We start from the raw sequence: 19,721 nt of genomic DNA, 5'->3' as shown, positions 1-19,721 counted from the left end.
AGATGCTGCCAGACCTTTTCCGGCAACTTCTGTTTTTGTTTCTGATTTACTGCATCCACAGTTCTTTTCTCTTAATGCATTTTAAAAGTTCACTGTCTTTTTACACAGAGAGCCTTCAAGGAGCAGGAAAAGGTATATACTCCCATGCTTTTGCTTTGATCTTGATCACTGGGGATGGCAGTGTCTACAAAATGTTGTACCAGTTCCCGTCCAACTGGATGATTGGACATTATGCTTTTTGCACGTACGTGCCTCACCACAACAGGTCTTTTTCAAAGTTAGAACATAGAACATTACAGCACAGTACAGGCCCTTCGGCCCTCAATGTTGTGCCGACTTGTCATTACCGATCTCGAGCCCATCTAACCTACACTATTCCATGTACGTCCATATGCTTATCCAATGACGACTTAAATGTACCTAAAGTTGGCGAATCTACTACCGTTGCAGGCAAAGCATTCCATTCCCTTACTACTCTGAGTAAAGAAACTACCTCTGACATCTGTCCTATATCTTTCACCCCTCAGTTTAAAGCTATGCCCCCTCGTGCTCGCCGTCACCATCCTAGGAAAAAGGCTCTCCCTATCCACCCTATCTAACCCTCTGATTATTTTATATGTTTCAATTAAGTCACCTCTCAACCTTCTCTCTAATGAAAACAGCCTCAAGTCCCTCAGCCTTTCCTCGTAAGACCTTCCCTCCATACCAGGCAACATCCTAGTAAATCTCCTCTGCACCCTTTCCAAAGCTTCCACATCCTCCTTATAATGCGGTGACCAGAACTGTACACAATACTGCAAGTGCGGCCGCACCAGAGTTTTGTACAGCTTCACCATAACCTCTTGGTTCCGGAACTCGATCCCTCTATTAATAAAAGCTAAAACACTGTATGCCTTCCTAACAGCCCTGTCAACCTGGGTGGCAACTTTCAAGGATCTGTGTACATGGACACAGATCTCTCTGCTCGTCTACACTACTAAGAATCTTACCATTAGCCCTGTACTTTGCCTTCCGGTTACTCCTACCAAAGTGCATCACCTCACACTTGTCTGCATTAAACTCCATTTGCCACGTCTCAGCCCAGCTCTGCAGCTTATCTATGTCTCTCTGCAACCTACAGCATCCTTTGTCACTATCCACAACTCCACCGACCTTAGTGTCGCCTGCAAATTTACTAACCCATCCTTCTATGCCCTCATCCAGGTCATTTATAAAAATGACAAACAGCAGTGGACCCAACACCGACCTTTGCGGTACACCACTAGTAACTGGTCTCCAGGATGAACGTTTCCCATCAACTACCACCCTCTGTCTTCTTTCAGCAAGCCAATTTCCAATCCAAACTGCTATATCTCCCACAATTCCATTCCTCTGCATTTTTTACAAAGTCGTTGTAAACCCCTCAAAGGTGTGAGATTTGGAATTCCAGATTTGTTCAGAGAAGTTTCTGGAAGCTTCCCAGCCCATTCTTTGCCTGATCTCTGAATGGTTTTGCTGAACCTATGGTTATTTTAAAGACTGTAGGAGTTTAAAAATGTGGTACTCTAGACATTGCACCTAAGTTAAACATCCAGCAGACATTAATCAAATTTCTAGGGTTGATTTTTAGCAATATTGGACATGGAGAAAGAAATCTTGACTGAAAGTTAAGGATCAGCCAGTCATGAGTAGTAATGGGGTGGTCCACATTCTGACTGCCTGAGGGAAGGTAGGACGTCATTTAGATGAACTGCCATTGTGGGGCCAGGGGCCCATTTGACAGGATGACACTTCCAGGACAATGACCTATCAGAGTTGCAAGTCTAATGGCCTCCCATTCATTTGGTCAGTGCATCTTGCATGGGAGGATTGAGAAACAAAAGGTGACTTGGAGCTACACATGACCATGGCAGCTATTCTGCTTTTTCTCCACTGGTGGTGCCAGACCTGAGTTTCTCCAGAAATTTCTATTTTAGTTGACATGCAAGCATGCCCTGTTTGAGTAATTCTTAAGTGTTATCTTGCTTCCCAGACTGATCATCAAGATGGCGATAAAGAAAAACACTCGACTGTGAAAGAAAGAAAAGCCCAGATAAGGGGAGACAACAAATTCCTCTTTCTAAAAAAAAGAGAGAAGACTGAGTAAGGAATTTGTATTTCCCTTGTGTCTTTCCCAACTTCAGCTTGTCTCCGAGCTAAGGAAGGGCCCTCATAGAATTGTTGTCATTGTAGCAAATGTAGGAAACATGGAGCGAAATTTAGGCACAGCAAAATTGCACCTTTGTAATTTGTTTTAGTGATAATAGTTGATGGAGAAACAGGGATCACAAGCTTTAGGCACATCTGATATTAAAGGAGTTCATTCCAATATTTCTGGTTTGCTGGCCAGCTGGCTTCCTGAACTCGGAGTAAGAGAGTGCTTTGCCCATGGTACAGGGGCAAAGAGCGGGCTATCCTTCAAATGTGACCTTTACAGTGCACGAGTACTCAAACCCAGGCTAATACACAAGAATATGTAATCCCACCAGTACAATGACACACACAGACCAAGGTCAAACAAGATTGAACTCTCATTCGTTTGTATTCTTGTTAGAAGACACAAACATATCTCTTTCCCAGACTATTATCTTTTCTCTGTCGTGTTTACAGTCTGAAGTCCCACCAGCAGGTTACAGTTCATTTTGTGGTACTTTTTTCCTTTAACGTCTATTCCTTTTGAAGCTTCCCTGCCATTTTATCAGATGTGACATTTTAGACGCTCTCTGTCCAGACAGTGACAGAATTTTTATCCAAACTTATTTGGCTGTACCAACTCTTTTAAAAATGCACTATTGAAACTATGTCCATAGGTGACACAGGATGGATCATGATCCATGGTCATGGCACTAAATATCTCCACTCACTTCATTTTCCTGATGATTTTCTGACACAGAACTCAGAAACCTTGTTATGTAGGGTACTGTTGTTGCAAAGAGATGAGATTCTCACTTCTTCATGGTTCTGGTTGGGATATGTCAGGTTTTTTACACTCCTGGCTGAAGTGTTTAATCAGCTCCACCTTTATATTCATCCAGCTCTGTTTGTTGCTATAGTGTTAATTTAGAAAGAGCCCCTTGCTTTGTGGATACCCCTTTCCCAGACCAAATTAACTTGTGCTTTTGTCACATGTTACTGAATTAACAAAGTGATTTATTAACTACTACATGCAAGAAGACGTAATAATGCAACACACACAGGTTGGGTGAATCCAAAAAGATAAAGATAAAACTTTAACATATATGATCAATCTCTGAATTGTTTGTGATAGAGGTGATAGTTGAGCATTATGACTGTTGCAGTGGAGGATACCAATTGCATTGACCTTTTTATAATTAACCAAATCAGCTACATAGTCATTAGTTTTGCAGATTGGTTGAAATTCTGTAGTTCTCATTCTTTTTGATCGTTATCAAATTCAAGTATTCAGTGAGTGTCCTTTTGCTGTTCCTGCTTTCCTGTTGTCAAGCTGCTTGCTAATGGACCCCTAAAACCTTGATTAGGGGTCCTTTGCCTGCAACACAAGGTTAATTAGGGGATGGTTCTTCAACTGTGACCTTCATAGCATGTAACACGTGACTTCAGGCTGGAACATTCGACTGTGTACGGCTCCAATCGCCCTCTCCATTAGAGTTGAAACTGGCTTTTTAACCAGTCACCTTGTGTATTTTTCAAAGGGAAAACATGAAATGTGTCTTCCGTTTGGGACATAATCCTGCAGAGTTTGTCCTTCTGTTGAGCTGGAGTCATCAACCCTTTTTCCCCTCTATCTCAGTCTAGCCTGCTTTGCCATGTCTGTTACCCCCACTTTGAAGGCTTGTTTTGAATTTCCCTTCACATTCATAGTTTGGCATACCTTGCCCCTAAGGTTTTTGTTGAAATTTAAAAAAACCTGACGCAGTATGTTTGGGTTTTGACCAGTGGTCATGACACCATTTTCATTCCACTACAGAGGCCTGAGCGGAAAACTTCAACTTCCATTCCCTGTGGTAGTACCGATTGGGATCTGCACACTCAGAAGTGCCATCTTTCAGCTGATAGTTTCAAAAAGGTTCCATATACTGTCAGTTAGAGTGAAAATTTACATGGAACTATTTTGAAGAAAGTGATGGGATTCTTTCCTGGCCAATAATTATCCTATAAACAGCATCACTTTTTACAAAAATTTTTTTCTAGTTGTTAACACATTGCTATTTCTGATATCTTACAATGCACAAATTGATTGGTGTGTTTCCCAAATTACAACGTTGACAACACTTCAGAAGTACGTAATTGCCTGTAAAGAACAGGGGGACGTCCTGTGGTTATGAATGGCACTATATAAATGCGAGTCTTTCTGTGTACTTGGATATGTTATGCTGTGGTAAACCAGTGATTGAAAGTTAGGCTTAACCAAGCCTTTTTTGCCCTGACATTAAGCTCTGATATAATAACATGTCAGTCTGGCCAGGATAACTGGGTGGACTGTTAGCAGACATGACACACCCCTCTCTCCCTCACTCTTTCAGCTGCACCTAATGCGTTCATGACTTCTGTCTTGAAAGTGCAATCCTGGGTTAGAAACTGGGAGTGGAAAGTATAGCTGGCATGGCAGGTGTTCCCTTTGCAGTAACAGTATCAAGGCTGTGTGGCCCTGCACCTAATTGCACCACTCCATGCGGCACTAAATCATGAAAACACTGGGTTAAATCACTGGTCTGAAGGAAAATCTTTCATTTAGTTTATCATGGCCAGCAGGCATGTCAAAGTGCTTTACAGCTAACGAAGGGCTTTTGAAGTAAGCCAGTCTGCACACCACAAACTGTTTCAAACAGCAATGAGATAAAATGACATACTTTCCACTTAGGTGTGCTGAAAAGATCCTGCAGATTTAGAAAATAAGACATCTTGGTTATACATCTCATCTAGAAGTGCATCCAGCTCTCTCTCCGTACCGCACTGATGTGTAAACTTTGATTGTCCTGCTCAACTCCTGGGGTGAGCCTTGAACATGGAACTTTGAAATTCATTGGGGAGGGTGTTATAAACAGCCATGGCTGACTCTTGTGTACAGTTAGTTAATCTCAATGTGTACTGTCAGTTTAATCACAATCAGTGAGTAAAACAATGAGAATGAATAGGCTGATTATAATGAGATCTGACATCTACAGTATCATGCCATTGAGGCTTTGAATACAGTTGCCATCAATATACTGGGCAATAATGAGTAAATAAGAGTTTATTAGAACTAAGAGTTGAACAATCTTGAAGACACAGACATAGCTGCAGCAGACTTGGAGCAGGGAACAGTCCAGTACAACACAGCCTCAAGTGTAGGATAGTCAGCCAATACCTAGACTGCATGATAGACAGGAGTCATGAGGGCAGAACAACATCAGATCGAATCCACATAACAACTCAAACCATGTTGTGTTAGGGATGGGTGGAGGAGGTGGAATGTTGCCCAAATCCTGCTTCATGTGCGGACAGAATTGGAGATGACTTATGACAATCACTGGTTATATTGCCTATCAATCCTTCCTAACTTGACTTGGGATAAGGAGCAACCCCTTTCTGTACAGATTTGAGGAGGAAGTGGACAGCAAATTATTTGAATGATGGCTTCAGAGTACAGAAACTTGAATTCATGTAAGATAACAAAGTGTGGGGCTGGATGAACACAGCAGGCCAAGCAGCATCTTAGGAGCTCAAAAGCTGACGTTTCGGGCCTAGACCCGTATTGCTCTCTGATGAGGGGTCTAGGCCCGAAACGTCAGCTTTTGCACTCCTAAGATGCTGCTTGGCCTGCTGTGTTCATCCAGCCCCACACTTTGTTATCTTGAATTCTCCAGCATCTGCAGTTCCCATTATCTCTGATAATGACTTGAATTTATGTAGTTCTTTTTAATACGTGTAAAACAACCAAGGCATTCCAAATGAAACTTGACACCAAGCCACATAATCTGGTCAGAAGATGAAAAGCTAGTGAAAGTGACATGATGTAGGAAGGGTCTTAAAGAAGAAAAAGGCAGGAAGTTTTAAGGGTGGAATTCTGAAGTTTTGACCCTTAACAGCTGATAATATCGTGTGGTGAATGAAGCGAGTGATTGTTACCGTATTCAAGCTGTTCAAATGTGCTATAACATATCACTAGGATAGTTGGGACTCAAAGTCAGAGCTTCTAGCCTAGAGGTAGGAACACTACCACTGTACTGTAATAGTCTTTGGAGTGATGGTTACACAGGAGACCCTCAACAGATATGATAGAATCCTATTATAATCGAATTGTTTGAGGCATTTTCATTTACTGAGAAGATTTATTTATCATAAATCTTGTGTGGAATGAAGACAGTTTTCCCGACAGTTACGGAATCACTAGTTAGCTTTTTTAAAAAATTCGGCTGGCTTGCTGATTTGGAATGGGGTATCTCTATGAAAATGGATATCTTAAGAAAAGAATGAGGTGTGTGTGTGTGTGTGTGTGTGTGTGTGTTGGGTTGGAGGTAGAAGAACAGGTATTGGCACTTCTTGCAATGCCATAAGTCAAGTTGGTAACCTTAGTGGAGTCATAAATGTGGTAATTAACCATCCAACAGTTTATTGATGGTTCCATTAGCAGTAGGCTAGATCTGGAAAATGCATCACATGCTCCAAACATACTATAACCCATTTAATTTTGGTTTTGTCTGCTTTAATTGTTTATGGTCTTTATATCATTTAAACAACTCATTATCCATAACCATATTTCCCAAGTTACTATTCTATTTCAGCCTACCCTTTTGAAATTGGTTGTGCAAGTCCCTCTGTTTTGTTCACAAACTACAGTCCTTAATTCTTGAAACAGGAGTATAGTGCTTGTAATGAGGTCAGCCAAGTGCGCCTATGAGTCCCCTGATTGGGGCTGTTAATCTGGTCCAGTCAGGGAGCCCTGGCCAACAGATAAGAACAAAAGTATCAGACACCCTAGATAAGTGTGGAGCTGGAGGAGCACAGTAGGCCAGGCAGCATCCAGAGGAGCAGGAAAGTTGATGTTTCAGGTTGGGACCCTTCTTCAGCAATGACTCCAGCATTGAAGTATCAGATGTCTAGCTAACTCTGAGAGTTAGCTTCGAGCGATCTGGGTTAGTATCAAGGACTCCATGTATGAATAAAGGGTAACAAGACGAAAGGTTATTGGTCTCATTTGTACCAGAAAATCTCAATCATTTACATTGTCACAATCAAACATGCAGTTCTTGCAGGATAGTTATATGATAAATAATCCCACAATGCTGCGTAGGGGAGTTGTCAGACATAACTTGACACTGTGCTATATAACAGGATAGAGCAAGTGTCCAGAAGCTTGGTCAAAAAGGTAGGCTTTCAGAAGCACCTCTGACAAGTTGTGGGTAAAGTTAGAATCTCAATCCCTACACTCTGGAAAAAGGCCCTTCAGCCCAACAAGTCCGCACCCGAACCTCAAAGCATCCCACCCAGACCCACCCCTAAGAGGTGAGTGGAAAGGTTTAGGGAAGAAATCCCTTGGACCTTGGAGCTGAAGGCAGAGTTGCCAATTGGAGTGATGAGAATGGAAGAGAGGTGGTGTAGAGGAATATAGAGATCTCAATGTTTTGTTGGACGTTACTGGAGGACAAATGTCATGGAGGGATTTGAAGACCAGATCAAGATTATTAAATTTCCAGCGTTACTGGACAAGGAGCAAATTCAGGTCAGTGAGCACAATGATTGATGAATGAGCAGGGCTTGGTGCAAGATAGGATATAGATAACAGAGCTCAGAACAAAGAGTACACCATGGCAGAACCGCAAACGTGACAATTTGCTAAAATGGTCATCTAGAGTGCTCCCTCCTTTAAATAATCAGAGAATTGAAACTAAAAATTAAATTAAATTGATTTAATTGAAATTTAAAAATTGGAGCTCTTGATGTTTAAGTACTGGGAGTATTTTAATTATTCAGAATCAATTCTGTTCAGCTGTATAATTCCTAATTGTTTTCAGCTAAACCAACACTAAGGGAACTTGGATTGTTCTTGGGATCCCTGGCCTCAAAATGCAAAAAGTCAGTTACTACTGACAACTCTTGCTAGAAGGGAAATACAAAATGTATTGATCATTTTTAATTGATTATGGTTCAAAAGAAACTGGTCAGCCTATCTTTAGATGCCCTACGTTCAAACACTGTACTCTGGTATGCCAAAGGTACAACTGTTTCTCAGGGATATTACCTTCAGGAGAAGAGGGGAAAACTGAATGGAATAATGGCTCCTGTACGAGGTGTCAAACAAGACGCTTTAAATGAAAAGGTAATTCCAGAATACCCCCAAAGAACTAAGTTTTGAACATGTAGAATGCCATATACTCTATATCTTTAGAGAAAAGATATAATTTCATCGGTTTAGTGCTGGGATGGCTGGGAAGGCAATTCAATGGTCCCTGTCAGAGATAATGGGAACTGCAGATGTTGGAGAATCCAAGATAACAAAGTGTGAAGCTGGATGAACACAGCAGGCCACACAGCATCTTAGGAGCACAAAAGCTGACGTTTCGGGCCTAGACCCTTCATCAGAGAGGGGGATGGTGTGAGCGTTCTGGAATAAATAGGGAGAGAGGGGGAGGTGGACTGAAGATAGAGAGAAAAGAAGGTAGGTGGAGAGGAGAGTATAGGTGAGGAGGTAGGGAGGGGATAGGTCAGTCCAGGGAAGACGTCTTCCCTGGACTGACCTCTCCCCACCTATACTCTCCTCTCCACCTATCATCTTTTCTCTCCATCTTCGGTTCACCTCCCCCTCTCTCCCTATTTATTCCAGAACCCTCACACCATCCCCCTCTCTGATGGGTCTAGGCCCGAAACATCAGCTTTTGCGCTCCTAAGATGCTGCATGGCCTGCTGTGTTCATCCAGCTTCACCCTTTGTTATCAATGGTTCCTGTCCACAGGTTTTACCAAGATGAACCTTTTGCTACTGCTCAATCTTCTTTCTCAAGGAGTTTGCACTTTGCTGGAGGCACAGCGTTACCAGTTCACTCTTCTACAAATGTTTTGACTTTTTAATTAAAAAGCATAGCAGACAGACGAGGGGGTGGGGAGTGAAAAACTGACTAAACAAAAAAAAACTATGGATGCTGGAAATCAAACAAAAGCAGATTGCTGGAAAAACTCAGCAGGTCTGACAGCATCTCATACAGTCAAAGAGCCATAGAGCTGTACAGCATGGAAACAGACCCTTTGGTCCAACTTGTCCATGCTGACCAGATATCCTAAATTAATCTAGTCCCAATTGCCAGTATTTGGTTCCTATCCCTCTTAAACCCTTCTTATTCATATATCCATCCAGATGCCTTTTGAATGTTGTAATAATACCAGACTCCTCCAATTCTACTGGCAGCTCATTCAATATATATACCGCCCTCTTCATGAAAATGTTGCCCTCTGGGTCACTTTAAAAACTGTCCCCTCTCACCATAAATCTATGCCCTCTAATTTTGAACTTGCAACCGTAGGTAAAAGACCTTGGCAATTCACCCTATCCATGCCAGTCATGATTTTATAAAACCTGTATCAGGTCACCCCTCAGCCTCCAATGCTCCAAGGAAATAGCCCCATTCTATACAGCCTCTCTTTATAGCTCAAACCCTCCAACTTTGAACCCTTTCAAGTTTCTCAATATTTTCTCAGGAGCAGGGAGACCAAAATTGAATGATATATTCCAGAAGTGGCCTGTGCAGCTACAACATGACCTTCCAATTCCTATTCTCAATGCACTGACCAGTGAAGGCAGACATACCAAACACCTTCTCCACCAACCTGTTTACCTGTAATTCCACTTTCAAGGACCAACGAATGTGCACTCCAAGGACTTACTATTCAGCAACACTTCCCAAGATCTTATCGTTAAGTGTATAAGTCCTGCCCTGATTTGCCTTTCTAAAATGCAGCACCTCACATCTGTCTAAATTAAACTCAATCTGCCACTCCTAGGCCCATGAGCCCATCTGATCAAAATCCCGTTGTACTCTACCACCTTCACTGTCCATTACACCACCAATTTTGTAATCTGTGGTGAGAAAGCTATGATGACTCTGCAGACTTCTGGACTCAAAATGGAGTTCAATAATTTTAGGGCCTGAGCATCTCCTTCTGTGCCCTTATGCCGACCCCACACAGCAGACTGTTATCACATGGGCTGCTACAACAAACAACCCTTAGTCAGCTACTAATTGTCTTCATTAGCAACTGTTGATTCTCCCAGGGTGACTTTTAACCGTTCCCTCATCTGTCCAAATTTTGTTCTCTCTCTTTGCTCTCCATCTCCACCTGTTGTTATTTGTCTTCCCCCTCCCCCAACTCCTTCTTCAGCATACCAACCTTTTCCTAGTTACAATCAGTTCTGAAGAAGAATCACTGGAGCTGAAACATTAAGTCTGCTTTCTTTCCATAGACGCTGCCAGACCAGCTGAGTTTTTCCAGCAATTTCAGTCTTTGTTTCTGAAATAAATTGACAATCTTCAGGCTTGAATGATTTGTTTTCTGACCAAAAAAAAAAGTTTTCCCCAGATGTCCAATAGCTTCTGACCCAAATATTCATACTCCTAAGCTGTTTAGCTGCCTGGGAGCTAATCCCACATTTGCTGTCATGCAGTAGGTGTTTGTCAGCAATAACTGGTAGCTGATTAGTCTATGAATTAACAGCTTGCTGACCAAATCTTCACCCATAAACTACCTGTTTTTAACAAGGCTTTCCCCACTGTCTGAACCAACAGCTGTGTACACCCTACTTACATTGAGTGTCAGCTAACTTGCTTTTAAAAATTGCAGCAATTCCTGAGCCATCCTTGGCTTTTAAACCAGTTCTTCTTCCATTTTCAGTTCATAATCAAAGATACAAAAAAAAGTCTTTACATGGCAAATAAAAAGCTTGACAGGCTCAGGGGATGTTGTGGGAGAATGGGACTAACTGGAGTGGTCTAAAACAGCCAGCGTGAACTCATTGGGCGAAATGGCCTCCTTTTCTGCTGCACTGATTCTGTGACATAAACAAAAAATCAATCAGAGGCTTTTATGATAGTTAGGTGACCGCATTGTTACAATTTTCAGTCCTTCAATCCCTTTGTGTTTGCTTGGATGCAAGAAGGTTTTCAGTTGCCAGGGCCTTGTCCACTGCGTTATACCCTGTTCACTACACAAGTGTTCGAGTGTAAGGTGGTACCAAATTGGTTGTGTGCTACAAGCCAGTGATGTCTTAAGAAGCTGAGGTCACGTCAAACCATCCGAGCCTGTTTTATCAAACACCTCCTGACCCTATGACTTTATTTCAGGGAACACCCTGTAATGTGTACTATTTCCTGTTATAGGAAAGCATCAATTATTTTGCTCATATCTCTGAAAGGTGCTGACTCTAGGCTTTGGGCGTTGAGCACCTTTTGGTCGTCTATCTTCGCTTCGCCGCCCCCCCCCCCCCCCCCCCCCCCCCCCAGTTAGCATTCCCTGTGTATGAACCTATGCAGTGCAACTCTAATGATGGTTGCAATGAAAAACCACCTTCTGCCCCCTGTTCTCCCCAACATCGACATGTATAACTGCTCAGCAAATAGTCTGTGATTAATGAACTGCAGCAAAGAGTGCCAGCCAAATAGTCTACCTTCCTCCCTAATCCGATATTAATGAAATACATTGCAACATTCCATCTCTGGTGGGAACAGCTACCTCAGCACAAAAAAGAGAGCAAAATAAGGACTTCCTAGTTCACAACGCATTCATGGAGGAAATTCAAACAATTAGATTTAGAGTTCTAAGAACACTCGGACTTAGATGACCAGATGGATCATGGTATGTATGGCTGTAACCTTTATTTGCTTTTTAGACTGGGCATCACTGACAAGGCTGGCATTCATTGCAGATAATGGGAACTGCAGATGCTGGAGAATCCAAGATAATAAAATGTGAGGCTGGATGAACACAGCAGGCCAAGCAGCATCTTGGCCTGCTGTGTTCATCCAGCCTCACATTTTATTATCTGGCATTCATTGCATATCTCTTGTGAACCCGAGAAGGTGGTGTTCAGCTACCTTCTTACCTTTATAGAAAGCCATGTGAAACGGATTGGTTGTGTAATGTGTACACTGATGACACTGGAGTACATGCCTTTCTAAACGAAGCACCCTGTTTTAAGAAACACCTTTTTTGTGTGTTTCCTATTTTAATAATGTTACAGATTGATAAGGAAAAATGAACCATTCCCCCTTTTTAACTTTCTCCCCACTCCTCCAACTCAAATAAAAACCTGACTTAGCAGTATTTTCTTGCTGCAAACATGAAAGAGTTCAGTTGTGTGTTCAGATCAAAGAACAACTTGCTTGCTTTTCATCTGGGGATTACCCATAGGAAGATGAAAACAGAATTTGCGTTCATATAGCATTTATTTCATGACCTCCAGATGCCCCAAAGGGGGGAGTACTTTTTGAGATACACTTACAATGTAACGTAAGCAAACAACTTGCACACAGCAAGATCCCATGAAAAACAGTGTGATGAGGATTAGGAGGTTTGGCTTCACTGGTTAAGGAGTAACCGTTGACCCCAGGGTGAATGTGCTTTTTCAAAAAAAAGTTACGTGAGCTCTTTTTAAGTCCAACTGAGCGTGGACAGGAACTGTGTTTAATGTACAATCCCAAAAAGGCACCTCTAACAAAAAAGAATTTCACAGATGTTTCCCCATCAAATTTGCCTGGATTTTTATCTGCATCCTCAACATACTGAATATTCAACATTCTGAAGGTGATAAATAGTTCTGAAATTCTTCCAGGTAGTCCTGAAAATCTCTAGATGATTCTGTCAGTACATGGCTTAGATGAGAGGGCTAACGACAATCAGTCAGAAAGTTATTGGCTGAAGCCCTTTTCTGGGGATTTGAGCCCATAGTGTAGACTGACACTCCGTTGGAAAGCTCTGTCAGAGAATCAGCACTGAGACTATGGGCTGGCTGGAAGATATTATACTGAGCAGTCCATACCTGCCTTTTCCTCAGCTGGACTAAGGAACAAGTGTTCCAGAAACATAAAATGATACAGTACAGAAGAAAGCCACTTAACAGAATCATCAAATCATAGAAATTCTATAGTTTGGAAGCAGGCCATTCAGCTCATTGAGTCCACACTGACTCTCTGAAGAGCATCCCATCCAGATCCTACTGTAACCCTGCATTCCCCATGGCTAATCTGCCTAGCCAGCAATCCCTGCACGCTATGTGCAATTTAGCATGGCCAATCCACCTAACGTGCACATGTTATCTTACTTTATCGGCTGATTGAAAATGTTCTGTAAACAATCCCACTTTTATGTGCTTTCCTTACAGCTCTGAATTTTTATTTAGCCTTTTATTTTGACCCTATTCTCAGTTTGTTTGAAATAATGCTCAAATTTGTATCAACCAATGTAATCCAAAATTGAAAATAAATGAACTTGTATTGCTACAGGTTAATTTCCCAATTACCTGAAACCTATATCTTCTTTCTATCAGTGGAAATAATTGATCCTATCTTACTTTGTCGATGTCCTTTGATTTTGAGCACTTTCTTCCATAAATCTCATTGTTTAAGAAGAAGCAGCATGGGAGGAGGCTGTTATGAAGCAAAGACTAATTGGGCAGAATGATCTGTTTCCGGACTGCTTATACTATGCAATTCTAAGTAAAGCAACAAGACTCTAATTAAATTCATCCTCTGCTTTGATTTTTGTTCTCATTTTCTATCTATGCTTTTCCCACATGAAGGGTGGAGTAAGAAAAAAAGTTAGGCTGCGACTGTAGTAAGTCACTATAAAAAGACAAAGTACAAACATAGCACTGGTGTCAAGATTTGGAATAGTTTTGGAAACGATTGTGGTCTAAAAGCCTGTAGTTTTCTACTCTCTAAACTGCATTGTGTGGTGTGTTGTTTTAAAAACATTCTAGACAGATTTCAGGACTATTTTACACGAGAAAGGGAAGCGTTGAACAGGAGGTGTACAAGTTTAAACAATAGGCCAAAGGCACAGGCAAAGCACTTCCTGGAAACGTGTGAAAGCTAAGTGGATGTGACACCAGGAAGGGAATTTGATAGAGTTCAGCGACACTCTAGTGTGGTACAGCAGTGAGATTGTAGGACTGGATGAGGTTAGAGTTAGAAGGGAATGGGATTCTGAAAGGGATTCGCACACAAGGATGCGAAGCTTCAAAGCAAGGCATTCCCAGACACAGGTCACCAAGGAAAGAAGGTAATTGAATAAATGGGATGGCCGCAGGTTAGGACAGCATCTGAAATTTGAATGAGCTTGGTTTATGCCGCAGGTTAGGACAGCATCTGAAATTTGAATGAGCTTGGTTTATGAATTTACTGTACCTTGAGTTTAGTCTCTTACGGAACACTTAGATTTACTTAGACCCCAAACATTGTGGTGTCTTTTAACAATACATTTTTGCTAGCAATACCTAGCATTTTCCTCAAGTTAGATGGAGAGTAAGCAGGAAATGATTGCAAGATGATATAGTGATACTAAGAGCAGTGACAGTCTCTACTAAACTAATAGTCTTCATTGTAAAAGTTCACCATTCATAAGAACATAGGAGCAGCAATTGACAATATAATTGATCATTACTGAGTTCATCATTGTTGTTGAACCAACCCATTACAATTAAGGAAGATGCATATTTTGGAGGACGGCTGAGGAAAGACAATATAATCTAAATGACACACAATCTTAAAATGGAACAGGAACATAGACTTGGCATCATCTGTACACAATTCCTGGAAGGTGGATGGATGAACTAAATTGCTGAAAAGGCACACTTGTCCCCTTGGCTTTATACATAGGAGCATAGAGTCCAAAAGCCAGGAAGTTCTGCCAAGTCTTTATAAATCAATGGTAAGCCCCAGTTGGAGAATTGTTTGCTTATGGACAACACTACTTTACTTTAGAAAGGACATCAAGACCTTGGAAAAAGAGCAGAGGTGTTTTTGTTTTTTCGAATGACAGAGGTAAGGGATTTCAGTCATGGGGCGAGATGAGAGAAATTGTGATTGCTGTCCTTTTTGAATGAGATGGTTGAAGGGAGATTTGATGAAGTTGTTCAAAAGTATGAAGAGTTTTGATACAGAAAGTGAAAATAAAAAAGAAACTGTTTCTAGCAGAGCTGGATGTTCAGTGACCTGAGCGCATGATTTAAATTAAACACAAATTTAAAGTGATTGTCAAAAGACTCAGACGGAGTGAATGTTATGATGTGGAATTGCTTACAGCAAAGGGAGTGGAATTGTAACTTTTTCAATAGTAACATTCAAAAAGAACTTAGAATGATTCTTGAAGAGAAGAGAAAGTGACCTTAAGAAGAAAGAACAGGGAAGCTTTCCCATAAATATTGATCACTGATGTTACTGTTGTTTTGGGATTCTGCTGAACAGCAGTAGCAGTTGCTTGCATATCATGAAAACTATTTGAGACTAACACCCATATTAGACATTTGGTCAGAAATCACATGACACCAGGATATGGTCCAACAGGTTTATTTGAAAACACAAGCTTTTGGAGCCTCAGTCCTCCTTCAGGCATTAGTGAGAGAGGTCGTATCAGACACAGAATTTATAATAGGTCAAAGGTTCACACCAATGATGATGTGCTAAACAAACCTAAGATGCTGTTAAATCTTTAATCAGTTAGAAGGTTTTAATTGTAACTGATTAAAGATTTAACAGTATCTTAGGTTTGTTCAGAAGAACTGAAGCTGCAAAAGATTGAGTTTTCAAATAAACCTCTTGGACTATAGCCTGGTGTCGTGTGATTAGTCCTTGTCCAGCCCAGTCCAACTCCGAAACCTCCACATCAAGACATTTGGTGCTTTAATGTTGTCATTGTCAATATCACGCTGTGCCATTTTACACTTAATGTTACACCAAAAGAGACAAGCCGTGAATTACCACGCAGACCAAAGAGACTGAAGACTAACTCGCATCCAAAGAATTCTATCATGCAAGTTGTTTTGATTGCAATTAAAGAAAATCCCACATATTCAATCTGTAGTCATTGATTGTAACGTTATAGGTTTAAAAAAAATTCCTGTTACGGACAACTACTCCGCGATTCATTTTTACCGAAGATTGGCCACTGTGCCATGACAGCCCTCATATTTATATTGTCTTTGATGTATCATTTCACAGGAAAAGTGTCATACAAGATGACATGAAAAAAAGACGTTAAGACAGGTGATCAAATCCTTGATTAAAGAAGTAGGTTTTTAGCTGCATCTTAAGAGAAAACCAGAGAGGTTTAGACAAGATATTCCAGAGCTATGGGACTAAGCAGAAGCAGGCAATACTGGGGGGAGACAAATGGGTGATTCACAAGGCCAGATTTGAAAGCAATTATGAGAACAGAGGGAGATTTGAACAACCAATTTTTTTTTTAAAGGAAAGCATGCAGTTTATAAAGGAAGAAAATTTATATTTGGTTTGCTAATACTTGGTTCAACACCCTCCCAAAGACAGTGATGAGATATAATGTGAATTTATCAAGATAAAGTCACCAAAGTCTTATTCTTTTATTGGAGAGTGATTGCTGGTGGTGGTTTAACCTGGGGGTCGTCACACTTCAGACAAGGGGAGAGGTTGACAAGGAGTGTCTTTTATGGTAACTTCAGATGATGCAAGAATTGTACCCACACTGTTGGCAACAGTCTGCATCACAAACTGGCTAACGAGCCAACTGAGCTAACCAGCTCACCCAGCCAATCTGTACTTATGAATAGACTGACACTTCAGTATGACACTTGGGGACTTCTACCTTATCGGAGGTGCTGTCCTTCTAATAAAGTCTTGCCAAGACCCCAACTGCCACTCCAACAGCTAATTCAGCACAAAATAATTGATTACAATTCAGATGCTGAGGCATTTCTGAACAACATGATAAATAAATTGTCAGGCATGTGCAAATCTTTAACTATAAATAAGACAAATTGATTAAATGTGTCCCTACCCCATATTGAAGTTCTTGGTCAGTACAATTATGCAGGGTCTGGTAACAAATACTGTTCGTGTTTCAGGTTGTAGCATGCTTCTGTCTGAGTATGAAGGTTTTGGGCTCCAGCCCTAAGTCCGGAGTTTTGAGCACAAAATTTTGAATGATGACCACCACCAGCACCCCCCGTACACGCACGTGCGCACACACTCTCTCACTTCCCATGTAGTGCTGGGTGAAAGTGCTGTCTTTTAGCTAGAAAGTTAAGCTGTATTTAACCCATCTTGGTGTCATAAAATAATTCCCGTAACATTACATAAGGTCTTTCTTCTTAAATAAGGCGTCCTCAACAATATTTCTTGCTCAGCCAAGCTATAGAGAAATAATCATGTCATCATCAATTTATGACATTTTACTGTATCCTGGCTGCTGTACTTACCTACATTATGATAGTAAGTTTTTAATGAATGTTCATTTTTGGCGACGAAATGCATTGTGATATCCTGAGTGTGAGAGGTGCTATATAAATGCATATTGTTTCATCTGGCCGCACAGGATTCATCTCACTGGGTTCTGCAAGTGTGTGTCTTGATTAGAGACTGTATCTCTCTGGTGCATTGAGAGTATTGGCTGCCTTAAGCTAAGCCAGCTGACCCTTCATGTCAGCTTAGTACTAGAATTGCTGGTGCATTGGATCTGTCAGCACCAAAAGACAAAATAGCTTTTAGCTTCAAGTCCAGAGGCTTTGAACTGATGCATGGCAAACTTTGATTTATTTTTCAGGAGGATGTGTGAAGCTGAGAGGAAAGTTCAGTGAAGCATTCCAGTTGAGAGTGGAGTGCATTAATAGGTGCACTCTGAAAGTCCTTTCTTCTCTCTCTCTCGCTGATTTCCTGCAATAAAGAAATCATTGAGGAGTCTGCATTCTTAAGCCCTATCCAAACTAAACAACACTGAAGTCTCAGGTGGCCTGGTTACATAGGTTTGGATATGGGAGAGTTGATTTGAAAGTTTCTGCTGGGTTGAGCTCTGGACTTGTTTCATTGTCCCGAACCACAAGTGAAGTGTGGAGAATGAAGCCCGTCACTCCAGTTGGTTCCCCCTCCCCTCTCAGGCTACTAAACAAAGGTCCTGAATATCTACGCAGGCAAATGGAAAGTGGAAATAGGGGCCGGGCACCGAGTGCTGTCGAGAGACTTGAAGCAGACAAGCCGAAGTATGTCAAAAGCCAGAAAGTGATGAACACTAAGCAAGAGACAATTGCCAGCCCTTCTGTGACTCCACAACCTTCTGCTCAAAACTGGGTCAGACCAGGTGAGGCAAGGAGGCCTTGCCAGGATTTTGATGCCAGGAAAGAAAACTCCAATTTGGAACAACTCAACAACATCAGAAATGTCTTTGTGGACAAGCCATCCCACAATCCAGTGGTCACGAGGAGAGCCACCTCCAAGAGAGTCATGAGGCCAGACTCCTTAATCATTTACCGACAAAAACGTGACTGCAAGACAGGCAGCAATGACAACTCCAGGGGCTATAACTTCATCCGACGCCTTTTTCAGGGTTCGACCAGGGACAAGCAGGTGAACTCTCTCAAGTTGCCAAAAATCATCCTGAAGGAGAGCAGTAGGTCTTTCTCTGAAGATAGCTCTCCTGTTATGTCACACGTCAGTTGTCTCAATGACTGTGAAGCAACAGAGGTTGAAAATCATTGTGTCAAGCTCTTCACTAACAAGGAAATTGCAGGCTCAATTTCTCCAAACCTTTGCTTAACCAGAACTCTCAACCTGCCAAGTAACCTTTCTGAAGCAAATAGCCAAGTAGCTTTGAGAAACAGGACTTTGCAACATCCAAACAGGGACCATTTGCTACGTAATTCGGTCACTTTGTCAGAAGAAGAAAGGTTTTTCAATTACTGTGGGCTTGACCCTGACATGGCAGAGCATCTTGGGCTGTCCAATGTCTCTCCTGCTCCTTCAGACTCAATATATCCCGGAGTTCAGAATGTCAGCATGACTGAGAGTGATGACAGTGAATTCTCTCATGGAAGCAGAGATGGTGAAGGCCTTTATGAAGAAGAAATTCAGGAGCAGGTCTCTTTGGGGATATCCATCATTGAACGAAATGCACGGATCATCAAGTGGTTGTACAGTTGTAAAAAGGCCAAAGAAGGACCAAGGGAGTCAACAGTATAGAGTTTTAGAACTCGCCCCAAAATGCAAATAGAATATTTTCATTGATGTACATTCTGTCTTAAGTATTAATACCTTGAGGAATTGAAATAAATTCTGTCTTTACCTCAACCATATGGCACATCTTTAAAAAGTTTTTTATTTTCTTAATTTAACTCCTAAAACTGATGTTCAGCTTTGGTCTGAAAGTTTCAATAGAAGTTAATGAGTGAACAAGGGATGGTGAGTGCAATATTTTATTGCAGTGGCAGCCTTGAACAGGACAGGTTTGTGGTGAGGGGTTGGAGGCTACGTTTTCCTTTATCGGAGTATTTATACTCGGAGGTCATGGACATAATGCTGGTCAAGTGGACTGTCTTCACACACTAATGTTGACAGCACACACACCCAGATCTAACATATCGCAGGTAAGATAGAAAGACCTCCCTGGGATAACCTGAAGTGCCTTACAGCCAATTGAGAATTTGTAACAATTTGCTGTTGTAAAGTGGGAATTGTGACGACCATTTGAAGCAGCAAGTTCTCAAACATCAATGTGATAATGACAACCTGT

General features: G+C 41.4%; 1 protein-coding gene across 8 annotated transcripts in view; it reads left to right on the top strand.

Annotated features, from left to right (window-relative positions):
* Positions 1-19,279, top strand: part of fam110d (family with sequence similarity 110 member D) — a 39,052-nt gene extending 19,773 nt beyond the window's left edge. For 2 of the 8 annotated variants that reach the window (XM_048557790.2, XM_048557793.2), the window contains exons 2-4: positions 2,012-2,121; positions 16,184-16,228; positions 17,763-19,279. In XM_048557790.2, the coding sequence (XP_048413747.1) occupies positions 18,053-19,171 (1,119 nt within the window). In that variant the 5' untranslated portion in view covers positions 2,012-2,121; positions 16,184-16,228; positions 17,763-18,052 and the 3' untranslated portion in view covers positions 19,172-19,279. Of the gene's footprint in view, positions 1-2,011; positions 2,122-11,730; positions 11,823-16,183; positions 16,229-17,762 lie in introns of those variants that run through there. The other 6 variants (XM_048557794.2, XM_048557795.2, XM_048557789.2 and 3 more) reach the window with 4 other exon arrangements.
* The last annotated feature ends 442 nt before the right edge of the window (positions 19,280-19,721 follow it).

This window comes from Stegostoma tigrinum, chromosome 24 (assembly GCF_030684315.1).
Source record: "Stegostoma tigrinum isolate sSteTig4 chromosome 24, sSteTig4.hap1, whole genome shotgun sequence".
In the NCBI taxonomy this organism is placed as follows: Eukaryota; Metazoa; Chordata; class Chondrichthyes; order Orectolobiformes; family Stegostomatidae; genus Stegostoma; species Stegostoma tigrinum.
The sequence above is the reverse complement of the archived record's forward strand: the minus strand, read 5'-3'. Positions and strand labels throughout refer to the sequence as shown.